This window comes from Thunnus thynnus, chromosome 5 (assembly GCF_963924715.1).
Source record: "Thunnus thynnus chromosome 5, fThuThy2.1, whole genome shotgun sequence".
Taxonomy (NCBI): Eukaryota; Metazoa; Chordata; class Actinopteri; order Scombriformes; family Scombridae; genus Thunnus; species Thunnus thynnus.
The window spans coordinates 25034891-25057596 of NC_089521.1; the positions used below are offsets into that span (position 1 = coordinate 25034891).

Consider the following 22706-nt stretch of genomic DNA (forward strand, 5'->3'; position numbering starts at 1 on the left):
TGTGTCATGTGAAATTTGTCTAGCGGTGTGCCTGCCTCCGGCTCTAAACACAGATTGCCGTTTTAGCGGCGAGCCACTACATCCAGAGACTTCTTTTTGTGTCCCAGTTTCGGCAGATGGTCAAAAGACACGGGCATTGCAGCACGGGCCTGTATCCAAAGTGCTGTGGTAAGTTAATGTGAAGGCCAAGGCATACTGAGTCAGTAGCCTTCACTACATCTCCAGTTTTAGTCCCTGACACACGGATATAACATGATATTTTATGTCCTATGCCGGTTTATTAACTCCTGTACCTGTTCTGAGCAAAGAAAAGCTGATCTTCTTCCCATCTTTCTTCCCAGTTGGATAGTGTAGCAGACACTTGCCACTAAACTCCATTAGACATCTGGTTTAATATTCCCCCATTCTTCTCTCCTGGATGTTTCCAAGTTCATTGAGGTTTTTCTGGTCACTCCAATTTTCCACTGGCAGCTAGCGAGGCTATCCCAGGGTGGTTCCTCCTGGAGGGCTGTCAGGACTCTGGGGCCAGCCTCTTTAGGGCTTTCTGCTGCTGTTATGGGTGCTTTTTCTCCTCCGCATTTCATCAACCGCACTGCTGTTCAGCAAAGCAGGGCCTTCCTTTCCTGAAGGCACGGGAGTACAACGATGTTGCACACACAACATTCAGCACAAGACAACGGAGCACTGTTTTTAAATACAGTTTCCTGGTTGTGGTTATATTAGTATATTTATTTTGTTCAGTACATTCATTCTCTCTCTATTCATCATGCATTTTACTTACAGTAAATTCTAACCAGAAGATATGTTTTACCACAGTTCAAGCATAACTCTGCATTTATTTGGATATCTCAGATTTTATTTTCTATGTTTTTGATTTAAATAATCATCAGAGATAATATGATTTGATTTGGACTTAATGGGCAAGAGGGGGGCTGAATGCTTAATACACATGGATATTTATACCCAGAGGACAACATATTTTAAGTGCTAAAAATCTGATTTTCGATGTCCTCTTTGGTTCATTGCACAAGGAAAAAGGGGGGCTTGATCGCCACAGTTCCATGGCTTGTGTAATTGGCTTTCATTATGGCCAGGCAGAGCCTTGGCAGTGCCAGACCCACCAGGGGGTGACAACCAGTACAAGCCCCATCATCATCATTTTCCCCATGAGCAGCACAGCTCAATGGGCCCAGAAATGGGCATGCATCTATAGTGCAGGGAACCACCCTTTCTCTGGAAACTGCCTTTATCCTGTTTTAAACATTACAGTGTCGCTCTGTTTGTGCGCCTATGTGCAAATGTGTTTTTAACAGTGAATGTTCATGTGCATGTGTGTCAGGGTGGAGGATAGTGTGACTGTTTTGTGTATTTTTATTATGTGGCCAGTCACTGAGTATTTGCGTGCGTGTGTATGCGTGTGAATGCAACTACATTACGGTCGTGCGCCTGCATACATGCACGTGTGTGAGGTGGGGGTAGCTGAATGTTACCACAGATTGGTGGGGCACAGCTCTGCTGCTAACCAGAGAAGCAAGTGGTTGTGAGTCAGTCCCCACCGGGCAAACCTGTGGCCGTGGTATTAGCTCTGCAGCACCAGTGCCAGGATAGGAAATTAACAGTGGCTTTGGGTGAAAACGTCTCTGAGAGTTCAGAAAATGCCCCTGAGATTAGAATAATAAGTGCAAAAAGTCCTTCTGGAGAAAGAAGGGGAAATGAAATGGAAAACAGCTGCAAATAAGTATTGCACATAAGCGATGCAAATGCAAATGTAAATTACTTCTTAAAATGCTGAAAAATGCACCATACAATTAGAAAACATAGGCAATGAAAACCCAGATACAAAAGTACATTTTACTACTCTGCTTTGCGCAAAGAAGTCATGGCTAGGCTAGGCTCCAGCTAACACTAGCAGCCTTGGCTCTATCTGACCACACTGTCTGGACCATTAAATAAGGTAAAATAAGCAATGATTTTACGTCTAGTAACTTTCAAAATTGTTAAAAGTTTATTTGGTCAGGCACAATGACACAGGCCATACTGTATTATCTTCTGTCTGACGCATTTTTGTGTTTTATTTCCTTATAATTTTCACTTTATTGTTATACTTTGCTGCTGGAGATGTAAACAATCGCCCACTTTGCTCATTTATGGGATATTATTTCTGTTTTTGGTGGACTAGACTGTAGGTATGTCCGCAATATTTGACAGTTTATTTATTGTAGATGCTGAATGACCGCAATATCTGAGAGTCTATTGCTTAATTTGGTGTTTCACCAGATTCAAAACTGTTATAGCTCCCTACACTCCGAAAGCTATGTGTATGTGTTCACACTGTACAAATTCCATTATATTATTATGATGTCCTCGTCCAGATGTTTTGAATGCATACTCTATGTCTATTATTTAGGGGATAATGATTGAAATAAGGAAAGGAAGGTGTTAGAACATATCTCATACAGTATATTTGTCAGCATGATACATGTGAAATGTAATCCAATACCATGCGTTACAATGAGTTATACTTGCAAGATGTTTCCAGATGTTACCTACACACAAATCCCAAACCAAAAGATTTGATGCATCCTTTCCTCTTCAATCCCAAATCATCTGCAATGTACAATAAACATTTAGTTACAGTGTCCACAACATCGAAGTTGCTCTTAATATCTAAAGTAAGAGTCAAATCAATTTGTTGCTGAACTAATTTGACAGGCTTCTTAGCTGTTTTTCTGAGAGCTGTTAAAGGAATAATAAATCATCAAGGAGCTTATGGCTCTCTGAAGTGCAGAAAAATGCATTTTACCCAGAGATATCTAAATAATTGCAACTGAGTACATTACACAACATACATCAAAAGACTTACAAAACATTCCTTTCCAAAGGCTGAAAGGCCCCCTGAAACACTCTGTGGTTTGCCTCGTTTCTGCTGCTTGGCCCCTTCCAGATTACTGCCAGTTGAAGGGAGACTGGTGTTGTAATAGCCCACAGTCTGTTTTAGACCAGGAGAGGCCTTTTAAGACAAATCCCTTTGTAGCCATTAGGAGAGTAGTTGAGGACTCTGAGATATTTAGGAAGAAAAATGAATGGTATGCAATGGTTATTGTCACTGACCTTTGGCTACATTTGAATCTTATTCTGATTGTTATGTGATAATATGATTCCATGATGAATAAAAGATGTGATTTGTTTTAGTGCTATAGTGGATTAAAGATTAGTCACTTGACAGAAACTTGAATCACAATGATGTTGATAATCAAATAATCATTTGGGTGGAAAAATGTCAAACGTTTTCTGGTTCCATTTTCTCAAATATGATAATTTGCAGCTTTTCTTGGCTTTTTAGTATATAATTGGAAATTGATTCTCCTTGGGTCACTGTTGGTCAGACAAAACAAACAGTTTGAAGACATTACCTTGGGCACTCGGATATTATGATGACCTTTTTTTTTTTTTTGCATTTTTCACAAATTGAAAACTCTGTGTTTCCAAAATATCAACTTTTCAGAAACTCTTTTCAGGAACTCTCTATCAACTTTTCAGGAACAGTCTTATGAGAGTCAGTATCAGTGCATTTTTCTGCTTATCCAGAGGTACTGGAAAGGGTGTTACAGGCCCAAGTAGTCATGACAAGCATTTTCTCAACTCTCAGAGAATAATAAAGATTTTCATAAAGTGTGTAACGCACAGCACAGGTACAATGTTTCCTTCTCAAGTGTAGCTGCTGATCTTATCCTGTAAACTCTGTGCCATCAGACTCTTGCACCCCAGAGTGTCTCCTTTCTTGTCAGTGAGCACTGTGAATGAAGCAGCGAGACCTGCAGACCCCAGCTGTTTGCAGTGTGGGCAGCAGTACAAGGTGCTCCTGTAGAGGAATTCAGCACTTTGGACAGCACCTAGACCAGCTCTCCCCACACTGGAATTCCAACACTGCACTCTCACAGGCTGGGCCCAAGGACTTTGTGGTCGGAAATGTGACCACATTTCTACCAAGGTGCAGGAGGGAAGCAGTTTAGTAGAGGGGAGGAAAATTTGGTGGCTTATCAAGACGATGGAATGGACTCTGCAGTGTTAGACAGTGTGAATGGAATGGCGTGTTGAAAGTTTGCTGAGTGGAAGATGACAGAAAGATATTTCGGTTTAAGGTTCACAAAACTAATGTAGCACGGATAGCAATAGTCTGATGTGTCATTTTACATGGGTGTGTAATTCTTGTGCTGAGTGATAAACATTCTGTTGGAGGTCAAAATGTCTGTTGGGTTTTGTATTTTGCGACTGTAAAAGTGGAAAACGTACAATGGCTTCATAATGGCAGTTCTTTATGAATCATCTACAACAGTATTCCTTAAAAACATTCTTTTCTCTCTTCCAGGCAGTCGGGAAGCAGCGTTCACCTACGCCATCACAGCAGCAGGGGTGGCCCACGCCATCACAGCAGCATGCAGCCAGGGCAACCTGAGCCAGTGCGGCTGCGACCGGGAGAAGCAGGGGTATTACAATCAGGAGGAAGGCTGGAAATGGGGAGGCTGCTCGGCTGACATCAAGTACGGCATCGAGTTCTCTCGCCGATTTGTGGATGCCCGCGAGATTAAAAAGACCCCACGCCGCCTGATGAACTTGCATAACAATGAGGCAGGGAGAAAGGTAAATAGGTTTTTGGGATACTCACATGCTTTGCAAGAAGTGTTTTTTCCAGAGAGAGCGACAACAAAACTCTCCAGCAACAGGCAAAATTGAATTTAGGTGGCTTTAGTTTAAGTCTTAAGAATCAAGATACAGTATTATAAAAATGAAGGCACTTATTCCACTTTTTAGGAATTAATGACTTGATTCGAGGGACAGTTCAGGCTTATTTGGACTATATTTTGGTAGTTTGGATGTTCCAAAAAATAATAATATATACTCACCAAGTAAATCGCTGAGATCTGGGAAGAATGGGGCATTCAATCAAGCAAACAGATTTTAAAAAAAAGTCCAGATTAGGCAAACTTATTTGCAAAAACCCTAAATACGCATGGTAAAATCAATTGCCTGTTATGACCAACTTTGATCTACCCTGCTTGCTATAGTTGTGTGCATACATTACAGGTGAACTCACTTCAGTTTTGAACTCCAAGTAGAAACTGAAAGACCTTAGCAATTACTTTGAGTGAGTACAATGTTACAGAACCAATAAATGATGGCCCAACTTAGAAAGGCTAAACCCAAGGTGAAACAAACCTGAATCATCCTGTAACTGTGTCCTTATGTGAAATGGCATAAAAAATCCTCCAATGACACATAACATTTTATGACTCAATATTTGACAAACAAACGTGTGTGTGCATACATAGATTCCTAGATGTGTGTAAATGTGTGCAGCGAGCCAACAGACCCAGATAGAGAGCTAAAAGTCACACAGTTATGTGACAAAGGACCTTGACAGACCAAGCTGCTGATTGATTGATCACCCACTTAGCTTTTCAGCAGCTTGTTTTGCTTCAGCCAATTACTGGCGTTTCTTTCCATTGTAAGAGGGAGTCTTTTATTTCTGAGAGAGTTTGTTGGCAAACTTCATTATGGATATGTTTGTTTGCTATTAGTCATCCCAGAACAGTCATGAAGGAAAGAAAAAAGAGTGAAAGAGAGTGCGAGGTAAATAAAAGAGTTGAGATGATTTTATGTTGACAAATGGATCTAATTAATAACTTGGGCTTTATCGTGTCCACTGGGAAAGTGGAGCCTGGCCAGTGGTTACCAGATGGAGGACTGCCATCCCCTCTTTCCAGTTCCTTTCATGGAATTATGAAGTGTTAAGTCAGGAACAGGATATTATTGCAGTTCTCTGCACAATACCAAAACATGTCACTGCCTTTTCTCTGTGTCTATTCAGGGTGTGAAAGCAGGCCGACAATGCTGATGTTAACACAGCAGACTGATAGGGTCTGCACTGCATGCCAGGGTTCTGGCATGTTGGACTGTCAGGGTTGGAGTTGGCACTGTTGTTATTCTTGCTCTGGGGCTCGGAAACTCGGAATCTAGGAGGATGTGCAAAAGTCAGATTTCCTCTTTGCTGAGACAGTAGGAAAGCCGAAATTTTTCTTAGAGTGGAAGATGTAATTAAGGAGGTCTGAGCTTTTTCTGGGTATACACACAGTTTGTTTTGCCCCATTTACGTTTAGTCTCTTCATGAGTCTTGGATTGGATAGCTATCAGATATCAAAAAAGCTAAGTGTGAATGCATCCAAGAGACATCTGAGATAGATTGAAGATGATGAAAATTGTTCTAACCACTTTGGGTGATAAGACTTAAGTCTCACTAATAGTTCATGAATGCACTTCATCCATGCATTTGTGTTAGATTCTTGGCAGTTATCAAACAGCTTCAGGTGCATTACTATCACCCTTTGGACTGGAACGCAGACCCTGATTAGCATGTAGCCCAGGAAAACCAAAACAGATGGCAATCAGATTTGTGACCTGGCCAACAGAGACACGTGTATTAAATGTATTAAATTTTATTTGGATATGTGACACTTTAAATTACTAGTGTAAATGAGGCCTTTGTTGGTTATTGAATCAGAATACACTGTTGTTTTAATGCTGAAAAAATATCTTCCCATTTTTTGTGGGCTTTCCTTAATTCTGGAAAATAGTTGCCATATAAGATTTAGAAATCTTGTTTGTTTTCCTTGTCCACTGTCCCCGAGGTCCTTTTGTTTTTGTGTCAGCATGTGCTATTCAATTCTGTGTGAAAAGAGTCTGCACTAATAAATTCAAGACAAATGAGCTGATAGAATTGATCCTGATTCTGATGAGGAAGGAAATTATGCCTTCAATGGGATCCAGCTGAGATATTTTTTTCTCATCACTGATAAGACGTGATTGTTGAAACACAAAACTATAATTAAAATAGATTCCGTGACTAAACCAATGTAAAAGAACACCCAGTGAATCATCAGATCCCTTTCATCTTGCGACGGGTGTGTGTGTTTGACAAGTGATCTTTAGATGGGAATCTGGTCATATTGGACTAATTAATAACAGATCAGGGACTTTGATGGACACAGTTTAAGTAAATGTTTCCATCCATTTGTCAGAGCCCTTATGCCAGGCATTCCTTGTGGTTTTTGTGCTATACATTTTTGGAAATCCTTATTCTGAATCAACATCCGAGGGAAGATTGACAGCTGACCCCGGCTTTCATGAAGTTAAGAAAGCTCATGTTTTTTCAATCAAATGTCCTCAAATCGGGAAACTGTGACCACATGAGTGCATAGACAAGACAGACAGATATTGAACAACCCTTGTGTACATTTCGTAAGTGTCTGATAGAAAAATGACTTGTGCCGTTGGCGAGGCGAGGTGCCAGGAAAAAGTTGCACTGGAAAAATGCCCTGCCAACCAAATTTACATCTTATACAACAAAGACACATGCTTCGTTCAAGCAAGTCAGGGGTTCTTAATTGGGTTAAAGGAGTCATGTCAGGACTATTACAGACGTGTTAATATGAGCCATTCGAACTCCACCCCCTCTTTCCTCTGTTCCTTTGCCTTTGAGAACAGTTCAGCAGAAAATGAAGAGGGTACAGTTTTTATTTGGAGGTTTTTAGTTTTTCAGTCCCACGGGGCAAAGGATTGACACTTGAAATACTGACGACAGCACACAATATTTCCCATATGTCCCAGGATTAGGCAGCAAAGTGAAGACATTCTGCTCTGTGTACCATATGTTGGAGATAACATGAAATAAAGGCAGTTTAAGTAAGAGTATAACCTAAAATTTCTACTTTATCATTGAAAACATCTGAAAGTATAACTATGATATGATATTTAAATCCACTTTCATGTATGTGGCAACATTACATTACTCAATACTTCAATAAGAAGTCTTATGAACCTCAAGTGTCTTCTCCAGATGTAAACAATTAATTGAGTTTGTCTTTGTTTTGTACTGCATGTGACACAATAATCTGGATTTAAATTAACCAAGATGATGGATGGCTATTTGAGATCCACGTTTATTTTTCTCTGTCACTGATGTGGTTTAGCGAAGGTAGACAAAATTACAGGATGGAAGGTTACCAGTAAGTACAACTTCCCCTCTTCCATGACATGCAGCTGCATGTTAATCATGACTGAAGATTTCAGTGCTTGAATTTGTCTTCCTGACAGAGATCTGTCACTCTGCACTCAAACAAGATTAGTAATGTTTGACTGTCAAGATAAGAAATTCCCCTTTGCCATCATAGTTTTGACACAGCACTTACGTATTTTACATGCGCAATGTCCTCTTCACTCAAACAATTTATCTGTCAATGTTTGCGTTAACATGTATTTCATCTAGGAAAATGTCAGTTTGCAGTGAAAAGATAACACAGAACAAAGTAAAAAAAAGTGTTCAGAGATCCATGTTGTGTAGCTGTTTGCATAACTGAAACTGGGTCAGGTTGAATTCCAAAAAGACATATTTTCTCTCTTACCTTTACTGCTATCTAGCCATGAAAATAGTTCGGTTTTATTTGTCCAGATTTGGATTTATCTGTCCGTTGAGATTTATGTCTCCACCCCAACACAGTGATGGTGAACAAAATATTTCTTGGTGAACAAAATATTTCTCCTTATTAAGTAGTGCCAAAGAAAGATGCTGACAGCATGTTTGCCACAGTGTTTCTGTTTTTGTTTAAAGGGGTCCTAATATGCTTTTCCTTATTTTCAGTCATATATATAATGTTACAATGTTGGATGTTGATGTAAAAAGTGGCTGACATGTCAAATAATGTGGTAAACATATATAGAAGTAACAAAGCAGCAGCTTCAGACTGCTCTGAACGTTTGGTTTCCAATGTTTTTTTTCTACTTTCAGCCTGAGCCGACGTCGGCTCATGACAGATTTCTTTATATGGTCACCTGCTCCATTCACAATGCGCAAGTTCACTGCTAACATTATGGTGCTCTTTCCATTGTTTTGAGGGTAGTCACGCTGAGCCATGACTCCATAACACACCACTGCAAAGTAAAATAAGTTGTTTACCTGTTGGAGGTGTGCTCCAAATATGTCTGTATGTTGTTATTTCGACCAGTTTTTAGCACTGCTAATGAAGCTCCGCTAATTTAGTGAGGAATTCACTTCCTGAAAATCCTCACAATAAAAGTCCCCCATTATTAAGTCATTTAGAAGCTTTTAATTTGAAGCAGTAAAGCAGGAAATGTGGGGTTTGCATCAGCAGTAACTTAACATGAGTCTGATATGACAGCCCCTTGGCGGCTTCCAGAAAGCTGGCCAACCTGAACAGAGTGTACTCATTGGGAGGGGAGCCTTAAAGAGACAGGAGCTCAAATGGACTGTTGAGAAACAGAGGTTATACTGATGGGCCGCATAAAGGGTCAGTATAATAGGAGTTTTTTGAACTGTGAATCATGCAAAGCTACTCTAGTGGAGTCCAGAAATAAACATTTAGAGCTGGAAATGACTATAATTGGTCCTCTTTAAGTTATTAAATTAAAATTAAAACATTTCAACACACAATTTCACTTGTTTCCATTGTATTGGGATGGAGGAAAAAATCTCAGAGACAGATAACCGTATGATTAAATTCTACTAGGGTATTTAGTCACTTTGGGTGAACTGGCCCTGACCCCTGACATTGGATTTGTCTTCTGTCTCATGATTCATTTTATTAATTTGAAGGTGGGAGTTCAATTTCATGTTTATATTTGTTGCTGATCCACAGCTGTCTTTTATCTTCATCACTCCTCAGGTTTTAGAAGAAAGGATGAAGCTGGAGTGCAAGTGCCACGGCGTCTCAGGTTCCTGCACCACCAAGACCTGTTGGACTACACTTCCCAAGTTCCGCGAGATTGGCTACGTACTCAAGGACAAGTACAATGAAGCCGTGCACGTGGAGGTAGTCCGGGCTAGCCGACTGCGACAGCCCACCCACCTCAAGGTGAAGCAGACTCAGGGCTACCGCAAGCCCATGGAGACAGACCTCGTCTACATCGAGAGGTCACCCAACTACTGCGAGGAGGACGCAGCCACGGGGAGCGTGGGCACCCAGGGACGCCTGTGCAACCGCACCTCGCCACATACAGATGGCTGTGACCTCATGTGCTGCGGTCGGGGCTACAATACACACCAGTACACCAAAGTGTGGCAGTGCAATTGTAAGTTCCAATGGTGCTGCTTCGTCAAGTGCAACACATGCAGTGAGAGGACGGAGGTGTTTACCTGCAAATAAGGACGCAAGGAACACAGTGTCAGGAAGTGAGGCGCCAAGGACTAGCTGAATGAGGAAGACCCGAGGGAGCGAGATAAAAGTGTGTCTTGGACCAGTGAGAGATTTTGAAATAAAGGAATGGCATTTACACTATCAGCTCTTCATGGCATCGTTTTGCACAGCAGAATCTATCTAATTGCTTTTCAGAAAGTAAATGCTAAATATCAGTAGGTAATACCCCAGAACTTTACTGTCACATAGAGATTGTGCTCATGTACTGATGTATCCACAGTGAAGTTGGGACTACAGGTAATGAATGAGGCCCTCTGCGGGAACTGTGCTTTGCACTCTGGGATTTGTAATTGTTAAATTCACAAGAGACTCATGCATGGAGAGGAAACTCAGTAACCTGGGAGTGGATCAAAATGACAGCAGCTGATGAGGGGTGACTGGGAGAGATTTGTCAAGTCTTTGATTGAAAACTTTTAAGGGTTTTGTCGTATTTTCACTAAAAGGGGAGCAGAAGTGAATCTTGACATGAATGACCCCCCAAATTGGCTGGGGCTTATGTTGGAGGTTTGTAGAAATGAAGAACATTTTGTAAGTATGGTGCGTTGAGGTGCACCAAAAGCTGAGTGGAGAACTCTGTTAAACCCTCTGCTGCCAACTGGAATATGGTGGAGTATGTTAGTTTTCCAGTCACACTGGAACTGTCTGTTCTGAACACTGAAAATAAATTGTTTATTTATGTAATAGTATCTTAAAACGAAGCACTAACGGGTAGAGATGTCTTTTTTTGTACTAAGTGTAAAGAAAAATACTTTTTAGAGACTCTGACTGAAGATGTGTGTCTATTAGAAAATTACCCCCCCCCCCAACCCTAAAACACCTCATCTTTTCTTAAAAAAATGAAAGGTTTCATTGCTACTGGTGTTCTTACAGCATAAAACATCATTACAGTGTGTTTCACATTCACACCTTGGTTCTATTTAACTGTAGCGTAGTTTGTTTGCAGTCCTATTTCACAAGCAGTAACATCTATTTGGATGCTTTTGCAATTTTAGTAGGAAGAAAGCTCATTTAACTGCAGAGATCCTTCCTCAATTCATTAAACATGAAACTGATATGTTGCTGGATGTGTTGTCGAGTGCTGCACTGATATTTTCTATTCAGATACAACTCAACTAAATAAACTCCCATTTGACTCAGTTTGGCAGTTAATTGCTAAAACATCACCTGAACTTGAACCTGCAGTCTGCCTTAAGTTTCAAGGAGATACTGATTATTTCATTTTACAATAGCTGTAAAATGGTGGTCAATGGAGTGATAATCAGTTACAACTACACACCTTTGCATTTTATAACAAAAACCAGAACTAGACTTAGTAGTTACAAGTGACCATTTTACACTTAACACAAAGCTAACTTGGGTCTGATGATTCAAACTTGCATGTTGTCATTCATACTAAAGGTCATTTTAGTTCCTGCTTATATTAGCTCTGTTCTGCCACTCTGTTAAAGGATAACTCTGGTTCATTACAGCTTGGGTCTCATTTTAGGAATTTTGGCTATAATTTATTTCAGTTAGGATATTATTGTACTCACAAAAGTAATTGGTGAGATCATGGAACACAGTCAAAGAAAGAACAAAGCCCAACAGGTCAAAACCACAAACAGTTAGACAATGAGAAAGGTTGTAAACAAGTCAACGTTTAATGAAGTCAAGACAAAAATAAGTCAGTGCGCTGTGTGCAGCTGCTGTTTCCCAAGAAATTTTACAGCATGTAACTCCCCGTAAAACCATAATTTTTACATGTCTGTTAGTACAAGGATTTAACAAACAAGATCACATTGGGCCTCATGCAAGAACTTCTTGTACAATCGGATTTATAGTGACACATTCAAGTAATTTAATAAAACTTGTTGCACTTCTCACTAATTTTCACTTTTCTTTCAAAATTCAAAAGTGGTCCTGACCTGATGTAGAGGTCGTGATTGTCTACCTTTCCCAACTGCGGAAAAACAGTTATTTGATTAAAAGAAGTATGATGCTTTAATCTGAATGAATTTGGAGTTTAAATATGTTACAAAAATAGAAATAATATAAACTTAAATCTCAATGAAATGAATACTCTGTTGTTCATCATATCATCATCATGGCTTGCCAATAATTCACTGATGTAAAATTGAGAAATTTTGAAATAAGAATATGAAAATGTTCTTCCATGAGACCCATTGTATTAATTGGTGAGTTTTACAGCTGTTGGTAGGCATATTAGAGATATTAGAGAGAGGCTAGCTGATTCACCCTACTTCCAGTCTTTATGCTACGCTAAGATAACTGCCTCCCTGCTCCAGGCACATACTTAAAGCACCGACATGAGAGTGGTATCGTTCTTCTCCACCAACTTTAGACAAGAAAGCAAATAAGCGTATTTCCCAAAATGTCAAACTATTGCTTTTACTCCTGTAGTGTGAAGAGGTTAAATAAACCCCAGGCTAACATTTTACTTTGGGATGAGAATGTGCAGTGCATTGTGGCATTTTAAGTTATAACCACTTTTTGTGTTGTTGGCATATTCATGTTGTGTTCTGTCTACTCAGCTTTAACCTATAATACCGTGTGTTCTAAGGTCATGTGAGGTTTACAGACTGTACAGGCCAGTTTATCCAATCTTTTGGTTTACATATTAATTAATAGGTTTAGAATGTATAACTTTTTGCACATTGATAATAACCACACATTTTATAGATAGAGACTGATGTAGCCTAGTCTTGCACTTTGCATGATTAATCTAATGCTGTTTAGTTTGTAGTGTGTGCATCAGTCTTTAACTTACAGATATTAATGGTTTCAGTAGAGGTGCTACTCAGATGGATCAAATGCAGTCGGCATGTAAATAGTTACATATGTACAGACAGTACATATCAGTAAAAGTAATTTATTAATATAACATATTTTGCATATAGTCTCATTCCTATTTTCTTCTGAAATACATTAAAATAACTCCAACTGTAAGCATTTCCAAAATCATGTTTCCTTTGAAAAGGATGCAAATACATTCCCACATGTAAAAAAAAGTTGATGTGTTTTTAATTTAATGATGAATTGTATTACAAAACATACAAGAAAACTTATCCCTGAACCCTGAGTGAGGAATCCACATTCTTCATTTTATTGCTCAATGCATGTTGGTACAAGAATGTTCCCGCTCAGTGTTCAGTTGCCCATATCGACTGTTCCAACAAATATCCACAGCTATTATTTTCATAAATTCTCTCCCGTCGAAGAAAAACACACACATTAAATCTGGTCATTGTGTGTGTTCAGGTTTGAAGCCAAACTTTATGTAGAAGTCTGTTCCAACCACGCTTCATATAGTAACTGGCAATGCATTACCAAGCATAAATCATTAAAAATCAAAAATAAATAAATCAAGCAGTGTGCGGACTTTGACATTATTTTGTACACAGCACATGTTCATAATATGCTGTGGTCTTCTGTCTTGATTGTGGCACGCATGGAACAAAAGTCAATTATCTCTCCAGCATGGAAAGGAGCTTCTTCTCCATGGCTGTGTCAAGCAGAGATGTGATCAGAAACACAAAAAGAGAGGGAAAAAAAGACGTAACAATTATTATGGTTTATGGAGGAATTGTTATTTTCCATTAAAAATGAGTAGGAATGCCCCCCACAAAATAAATCCCCAGAAACCCTGCAAAAAGTGATTATTCATCAAGTTGGAATAGGTTTTTGTTTAAGGATGAAAAGCACCCATGCTGTTTTTTCCAGGGTAATTGGGGATGTCTGTCTTGGGTGGTCACAGCCACCTGTGACACCAGCTCTTTACCTCACAACTTCGCATGTTTATCTTCTGTTGTGGTTGGAACTGCAGATGATATAAGCAGTGTATTCTCAAAGCATGATGTGGTACAGTTAATGACACTCAGGATAAACTGAATAGGGATTTAGGATGACAGGAGAACTGGCTCAAAACTTGAGCCTCTCCTCATGCTTTCTGTGTTGGCAGAGCTGTTCGGAGTCACTAAATGGGAAGAGGACCTTCATGCAAATGACCTGATGTGAATAGGAAGTGGCTCAGTGTGCCTCTTGTTTTTGACACAAACAAGAGTGTAGTTCTTTTGTGTAGGTGTTTTTGAGATGGATGGGGTGGCTTGATGAAACAAGGAGGTGCATGTGTAACCGGAAACTGAAAGTGAGAAGAGTGGTTATTTAGAAGAGGAGCTAATTGAGTGTGGTTTGGAGAAAGTGTGGGTACACTATATGAGTAGGAGCAGCTGCTGAACCATTGTGGACTATGTGCAAAGCATGGTAAAAGATATGGAAAAAGACAGTTAATACATCATTTTCACTCTTTCTAGACTTCAAAGTATTGTTGATGTACTCTGGAATACCCTCCAAGTTTTTTATGGATTTTATTATTAATGTTGCTGATCACAGAAAATGAAAAAGCTGATAAATATCTATAATTTATGAGGCAGTGAGGGATTTGGGGTGCCCATGATAATTTACATCATTTAATTATCATGTTGGAAATGCCAGTGGTTTCACAAAAACTGTCAGAATTTCACATCCAACTCTTTCTATGAAGAGGCTCTGTGAAAGAGAGCCATGCTACTTCATTCATTTGCTGGACGCTCCCACTCGTCCTCCTGTATGTGAAAAGCATTGTAGGGGGGCAGCAGAGCAGAAGTAAGATGTGTTTTGTTAGTTGTCTGAAGCCCTGGGGACCGGAACCGCATAAGCTCCCCATACTATGCCCTGGATTGAGAAAAATAAATCCATTTGTTTCTGACAAACATTTTGTCATTAAAAATATGAGATAGAAAAACAGAGTCTGCTGTGTGTGCCTTCTTCTAAAGCAGCTATTGTTTGGGTGTCAGGATCATTAGTTCATTGGGATATATTCTGCAAGCTAATGCTTCTGGTCTAATTCACACTGGGAGCGATTCAGGGCCCAGTTGGGAGGAAAGACAGTCGCGAGGTAAAATGACCACTGACATCACAGAAAATGGATGTATACATCTGCCAAGGCCATGTATCAACTTTATGCAAATTCACCATATGATTCTGCTATTTACAGTTCACTGGCGAGACATATCAGTACTTTCGGAAACCAGTGAAGCTTCAATTGACTCCAAAGAGGATGTGAAGGAGTCACTGCCAGTTTTGATTAACACAGATTGAAGAGAACAGAGAAGACAGGAAACTGAAAGAGTGTACACACAAATGGTGGTCATTGACTTCCTTGTCCTCTGAAAACCTATAAGGATTTGACCCAGTAAAGTAGGTCAGAACAGGTCAATCCTCCAGAGTGATTTCCTCATTGGGCTGACAACCCCTTTTACTATCTGCTGTAAAGAGAATTTATAATGGTTGACTGTTTAATTGAATGGACCTAAGCCAAAGGCATATAAAACAACTTTTAGTTTAGATTTTTTGGTGGTGCTTTTTTTGGCGCTTGCTGAGAGCAACGTTGCCTCATGCCGGCTGAAAATGACAAAAAAAAAACATCCAGTCTAGATTGTAAACAAAGCCATTTTTTCTCATTTTCTTCAATGTTTTGTGAAGTGACAAAAGCCCTCCCAAATTCCTTTGAATTAGCTCCAATGTTCTGCCTCCTAGTAATTTGTAACTTTGGCAAAGTGACACCAGAACGTTCAGATCAGAAGCTTGGCCTCTCAGAGACAGGACACATCAGCAAGAGGGAGGTAAGGGTGGCAAAAAATAAATTACCCAAATGAAGGGATGAAATTAAAAAAACGAGGAGTCAGAGGTCTTGTGAGGTGATGCCTGAGATTAGCCAGATACCAAGTGAGAAGAAAAGGATTGTTGTCTTCCAGATGCCGCACTTCTCTCCAGTTGAGGAAAGGGATGTTTAACAGTCCCATGGATGATGGATTATTCTGGGGCAATCCTTTAAGTCTTGTTTGTTATTCCAGGATGTGAAGGCTTTGGTTAAGGTGATACGAAAACATGGATGTACTACTGTGCCCTTGTAGACAGACATGCAATCAGTCTTTGTACCATGATAATTCAGGTTTATAATGTTACAAAGTCTCAACAAAGCAAAAAAGCACACAATGCATTTAAACGCTGCCCACAACACAGCCTGCAGCAATTAAGAACGTATAGTCTTTTTTTTTTTCATGTGATCGCTTGGAGTGGTGTGTTCCTTTAACTTTGTTTTGACTGCTTGTCTTAGTGAAAGACCATCATTTGGAGGTTTCTCATCATCTGTTTGATATTAGTGGTGAGGAACACATGGCCATTCAAAGGCAGAGCCCTGTGTGACATCATAGACCACAAGGCAAAGTGGGGATCGTCAAGACCCCAGACTGAGGACTCTGAACGCTACCTGACTGCCTCCATCCATCTGCAACTGCATTGTCCAAATAATGTGCCAGCATGGGTCTGTCTTCCTGATGCGTGCTTAGGGTTTTGCAGAACTGTGTGCTGTCTGTTTTGCACAGACAGTAGAGATATGAGAGACTTTTTTCAGAATATTTTCAGTGTCATATCACTGACAAAATAGCACAATACACTTAACTAAAGTAAACTGTTAAATAGCAAAGATTGTGCATGATGATTAAATGGAAAGGAAAAACACAGGCAAGATGCAACAGATTTTTAATTGAGGATTTTTTAATTACATGGCACAGCCAAACACCAACAACAATATACAGTACAGACAAAAGTAACATGTACACATATGGACACATACATGGCTACATATGGCTCTGACTGAACAGGTTCAAAAATGTACATTAGAGATACTGTAAATAACTACTGATTAACAGATAGTGAAGTGAAAGTTCTGACTATATATATAAGCAGACAAGACATTAGCCTGGGGAGTAATGACGTCCAATTTGGCGTGCACACCTGTTTATGTTGGACCGGGGCAGTAAGCGGTGCTTGTAAAATATGAGCGAGGTTAATACTTATGTGGTGACGCCCTCAGGCCTCACAGCTACAGTAAGGACAGCATCAGCAGTCTGAGAAGATGGGATGGGTCTAACCCCAGGCACTGCTGTATTTGAGTGTCTGTGTTCATGTGTGTGCAAAGATCACTGTAGATTTAAAAAACACTAAGCATTTTTTTTTGTCTGCTCACCTCACCTCGTGTCTCTGTCTGCGTACCACTTCTTTATGTATGAGTGTGTGAGTCTGCGTCTGCCTGTGCGTGTGTGAGACAGACACATCCCTATGGGAAGTGGGTTTCTACGTGGAGACATTTGGTGGAGGGAGTTCGAGGACAGCCCACACGCGCTTTTGTGCTGCTTAGTGTCCAGTGGTTGGCTAGGCCACGGCTTCTCCTTGAGGTTATTTTTCTCCTCACGTTTTGTTTTCATGAAGTGAGGTCGGGGTTCTAAAAGCAGACTCCACCTAGGGAAAAACTACAAGACCCTTAAGGGTCCTTTTCTTAGCACTTCACCCCTCACCCTCTGTATGAGATAATGCAGAAGACAAACATACTGGAAGAAGCAAATTTAAATTTTCACCTGTAAAATTATATCTTGGAAATACATTTTCCATAGCCTATTGCCTTTAACATATACTGAGTTACAGTATATTTCCAAGCATGCTCAGAAAACACTTTTTCTATCTGTTTTCAGTAAACTGAATTTGCTATTCCATTTTAATGCTGCAAATAATAAACTAAAATTTGCAAAGAATTAACTGAGTCCAAACCATAGAAACTCAGAAAGGCTCCAAGTGCTGTACTGTAAATGATCTGTTCTGATAAAACAACATGCTACACAGCTGAGACCACAGAACTTGACACTCCACAGCTGCCATTTGGAAAATATTGGCATTTTCAGTGTTTTTGTTAACTTATACAGCACGCAAAATCATCAACATGTTCAAGAAATTAGTTATTTAATGATTTGCTCACTTCGAAGCACATCATTTCACCTCTGGTTTGGAGTCTTCTGACATAAGAGGCTTAGTTAGCTACTGTAAAACAACCAGTTGTAACACCAGCAACAAGTCCATTACTCTTTTGCTCCACTAAAGCGACATTTTAGAGTCGCTTCCAAAGAATAGTCCAGGAATAGTCAGCCCCAGTATACAGTCAGTGCCAGTGTATCATCCTTCCCTGTCTAGCCTGTGGAAAGACCAGTGGTGGAGGTGAAGAGGTTCCATGATGTGGGTCATATACATGGAAAGTTCTGCTGAATCCTTTGCTTTTCCATGGGGATGGAAGGTCACCGGAACAACACACAAACAGCTCAAGCTCAACGTGTAGCTAAGTGCGCTGTAAGAAACACTGGGCCCTGTTGTTCAAACCAATTATCTTACGACTTTTAATGGCTTTTTCTGCTGTGTCAAACCCAACAAGTACTCAAGATTTTAAGTGTTTGTGGCAGGTAATGATGAGCAGCATGGTGACAAAGTTTGCTTAACACAAGCAAACTTGTCCATCTCCTGCTCTGAGAGTTGATGGCTAACTCAGTCTGTCAGCAGAGCGCACCGCACGGAAAGCAACATCAGAGAAACTGGTTGCCCAGTGCTTGTATATTTCTGTCTACATCTGTGTCACTGGCTGGAAGTGGGCTAGTGTACATGCCTTTGAATATGTAGGGCATTGGACACCAGCTCCATGTGGTTTGGGAGAAGTTAAAGGCTGGTTGGGGCTTTAATCCGCCAACCCTCCTCCCAATTTTTCCCCTCTTTTTCTTGTCTCTGTGGGTCCTGTTTCCCCCCACCAGCTCCCCATCTACCACACAGGCCCATCAGCACCCGGCTCCAAAAGACCCTCATCTCCTCGCCTGCCCCCACCTCTTCTGCCTCCATACCAACTGGGCCTTGCCTCGCCGCAGTCCTGACATCCTAATGGCTGATGGATGCACCGGGGTCACACTGATGATCTAGAGAAGTCCTTTGGTCCATCATTGAGCCTTTGATCAACATACTTAACCCTTTCTTCCTAAGAACCCCCCTCAGTGGATGAGAATGTGGGGAGATTGAGTTACACAGTGCTAGGGAGCGGGTAGGCTGACATCCCTTTGGTAACACATGTCTTTGTTTAAGGCAAAGCTCTGGCACTGACAGTCCTCTTCCAAGCTCCTCTCCTTCTCTTAATACCCCACCAGAGTTACCAGGGAAAAGATCTAGAGAGGAGATCTAGTCCACAAGAAAACCTGTAGTTTTTACCAATTGACCTATCCAGTTCCTCAGTCAACCATGCTGACAACAAAAAGAAAATGTATCCACTTTATTCATCCACCTAATGAAAAATGAGAGAGATACTTATAATTATCCTTTCTGCACTGCAAAAGGGTAAAACAATGCATTTCTTGCACAATTTTAATTATATTCAGCCATTTGGAATTAACTGTTACAATACTTTTACATCTTAAGAGTTTTTACTGCTGTCATAGTTTCGATGCTTGAGCAATACACAATGAGTGGAAAATATACTGGAAGCATGTTCCATTAGTCAGTTTCTGTCAGTAATATGCGTAATCATTTTATCTGCAGTACAGGCAGGTGCAGGTGTCAACTTGAGCAGTAACCACCCAGGCACCAAAACAAACACAATGTTCTTTGGCTGCAGAAACTTGTGTGCTACCACAAAGTAATATAATTCAGAGTTGCTTCTTCGAAAGAGGGTACAGGTTTTGTGTAAAACCAGAATTTGCTGTTTGTAATTATTTATAGTTCATCTGAACGATATTTTCAACCCATTCTGTGAACAGCTCATGTTTTTTTAACCAATTAACTTTGTGGTTGTGCGTAACACGACTATGAAGTGCCATATGTGTTGTAAATCTCATACGAGGATAAAAAGGCAAAATGGTTCATTATATAGTGTTAATCAGGTCCTTAGCTTTGTGTTCTATAAACACAACAAATCAAATTGATGTTCTCACATTAGCAAAATAAATTCTTTCGTAAGAGTTTGCTTGGTGGTGATTTTCGTTAGCCATTTACAATATATGAAATGAAATGTGGTTTGAAAGAATAGTTGCATAGTATGTTCATTTTAGGATCACCTTACCAGGATTCGGATATGTTCTATCAATTAGCGGGCTCGGGCAGAAAGCAGAGGAAAAATTAATATGTTTCTAATTCTGAGTATCATGGTTTCTGCATATGGACCTGTATATAATCCTTCCAAAGAAAACTTCTACCCTTACATTTCTCTGTTTTATTGAGCTGAATTGCAATAAAATGTAATCCACAAATACATAAACGCATTAGACCTCATTGGGAAGTGCTATTAGGTCTGTCTTGGAGCAGCAGTAAAATCCATTTTTAACTCCTGCCAGTTTGCCGGCCTACGACCTGCAGTTACACCTCTCATCACTCAGGCCATTAAAGAATACTGCTCGCTCCATGTGGTGTAAAAGTGATGGGGCACACAGACACACAGGCCGCTTCTGTCCTGTCATGTCCCAACTGTCTGCTTGGCTTTCTGTGGACTTTTCCCATGTGCCCAGGTTGGTGAGGCAACAGCAGCTGTCAGACGGTGGTTGTTGGCAGGGCGTGGTGCCTGGCTAGTGGGTCTGACCAGACACTTGTGTTGCCGGGCTGAGCCACGGGCAAAGAGTTGACCCCAAATCCTGCCTCAGACTACTGGTTGACGTGCTGTGGTTGTCGGGGTCCATGACAGCATGGATGAAACTCGATGGTGTGTATGATCTGGACTTCCTGGGTGTGCTTGGTCGCATCAGGATTGGCTAATTCTGACAGAAGATGTCTGGACTTCTTTTACATGTGTATTCATCTTTCTTTGATTAAGTTTTTATAAGTTGGCTAAGTAACTTCACAGCTAAACAAACTGTGATTTATGACCCACAGTAATCCTGTTCTTGGGTCACATCCCTTCTTTTCTCTTTCCTAAAATATGCTACTTGAAGTTCCCTCACAGAGATCTTTAGATCTGGCTGAAGAATAAATAGCCAACACAGCTTGAAGCAGAGTTGGTTTGAGAGGCATATGAGTGATGACTGTCCCTATGGCAACCTCCTCATGTTTTCAGTTTGAAGCTGACATCTCAATAGATCCTGTTGTGTGCTGATATGTAGGGATAGTAAATGTTATAAGTGTATGAGGTGAGTTATTAGGAAGTCTGTTAATTACAGGGGTGGGATGAGGTATAAATCTTGCAGATTAGAGGCTGGATGTATAAGAAAAACAATCTGCAAGCTCAACACTTGGTACTTTAGAGGCCCAGTGATGGCAGTGCTGGATAGCCACAATGTCAAGACATGGCATGGAAGATTCAATTATCAAAGTCAAGCTGAGTCTGCATTTAACTGAAACTGATGAATGTAGATTTATAAAATAGGTGGGGGGTGGCCATATCCAGTAAAGGAACCAGTGCAGTTCATTACATGTTTTTCACTTGATATTGATATACAGTACTGCCAAATATTCAAACCCAAGAAAAACTGATTGGAAAATTCAAGGTGCCAAACAAGCTTAGTGTTCAGCTCTACACTATTTCAGAATGTCAAGCCTGTAATGGTCACTGCAATTTGTGGCATTCCAAGCTGCATAAACCATGGCAGTCACTCATTCATAGTCTGCACAACCATAACTTAAAGGATAATATTGGTTTATTCCAACTTGGGTGTTATGTTGGACATTTGGCCGCCATTTCTTTTGGTTATAACAACACTATGTAGTCATATTGGCATCACTGCAATCTGAGGACATGGTGACATCACTACAACGAAATCTGACAGGGCAAGAAACAAACACTTAGACAGGTTGTCAACAAACTAAGAGTAAAGACAAATTGTCTACTGTAAACCATTTTATTTGGGGGTAAAAGTGAAAGTGAGCACACCCAAAATGTTGGTAATAATCCTTAATTGTGAAAAGGATCATCAGAAACTGTCATAGATGTTTACAATGGACAGTCAGGGTAATAATTTTACTGTTTTCCTTTGTTTTCTCTTCTAAATAAGTTTGGATAATCTGGTTTTGTTTTTGTTTTGTTTGCTGTCCTGTCGGACATCTTTATAGTGATGTTGCTGCATTCGCAGATATTAATAATGAACTTGGGAAGTACAATGTTATAATTACTGATAGGAATAATGGTTAAAACTATGACAATAAGACTGATGTTGTAATAAACTGCAATTATCCTTTAAGTTTGTGTGTGTAAATATTGGAATCATTTTTCTAATTTTCTGTGTGATATCATGAAGTGATGTGTAGGTTTGATGGCTGTGAGGTGTCAAATGGGTCACAACAGAGGTGAAATAAAGTGAAAGAGGTACACAAACAAACACAAACATTCCTAATGGGTGAGAGCAGGCGAGCCTGGGTAATGAGAACGGGTCAGGAGGGAGGCTGATGGCTGGAGCTGGAGGAGCTGAAGAGACAGGTCTAGAGGTTGGAGCATTCATGCACAATGGGCCATGAGAGGCTCCTTTCTCCCCTGTGGCAGGCCCTTTCACAGGTTCCTCCTCCCCAGCCCTGAAAGGGACCCCACATGCGTCCCCAATGCCCTGTCAGTCCACTTTC

General features: G+C 40.3%; 1 protein-coding gene across 2 annotated transcripts in view; it reads left to right on the forward strand.

Moving 5' to 3' along the window:
* The window catches only part of wnt7bb (wingless-type MMTV integration site family, member 7Bb), a 31661-nt gene extending 20257 nt beyond the window's left edge, over window positions 1-11404 (forward strand). For both annotated transcript variants that reach the window (XM_067590348.1, XM_067590347.1), the window contains exons 3-4: window positions 4370-4641; window positions 9738-11404. In XM_067590348.1, coding sequence (XP_067446449.1) covers window positions 4370-4641; window positions 9738-10217 — 752 coding nt within the window. In that variant the 3' untranslated portion in view covers window positions 10218-11404. The remainder of the gene's footprint in view (window positions 1-4369; window positions 4642-9737) is intronic.
* The last annotated feature ends 11302 nt before the right edge of the window (window positions 11405-22706 follow it).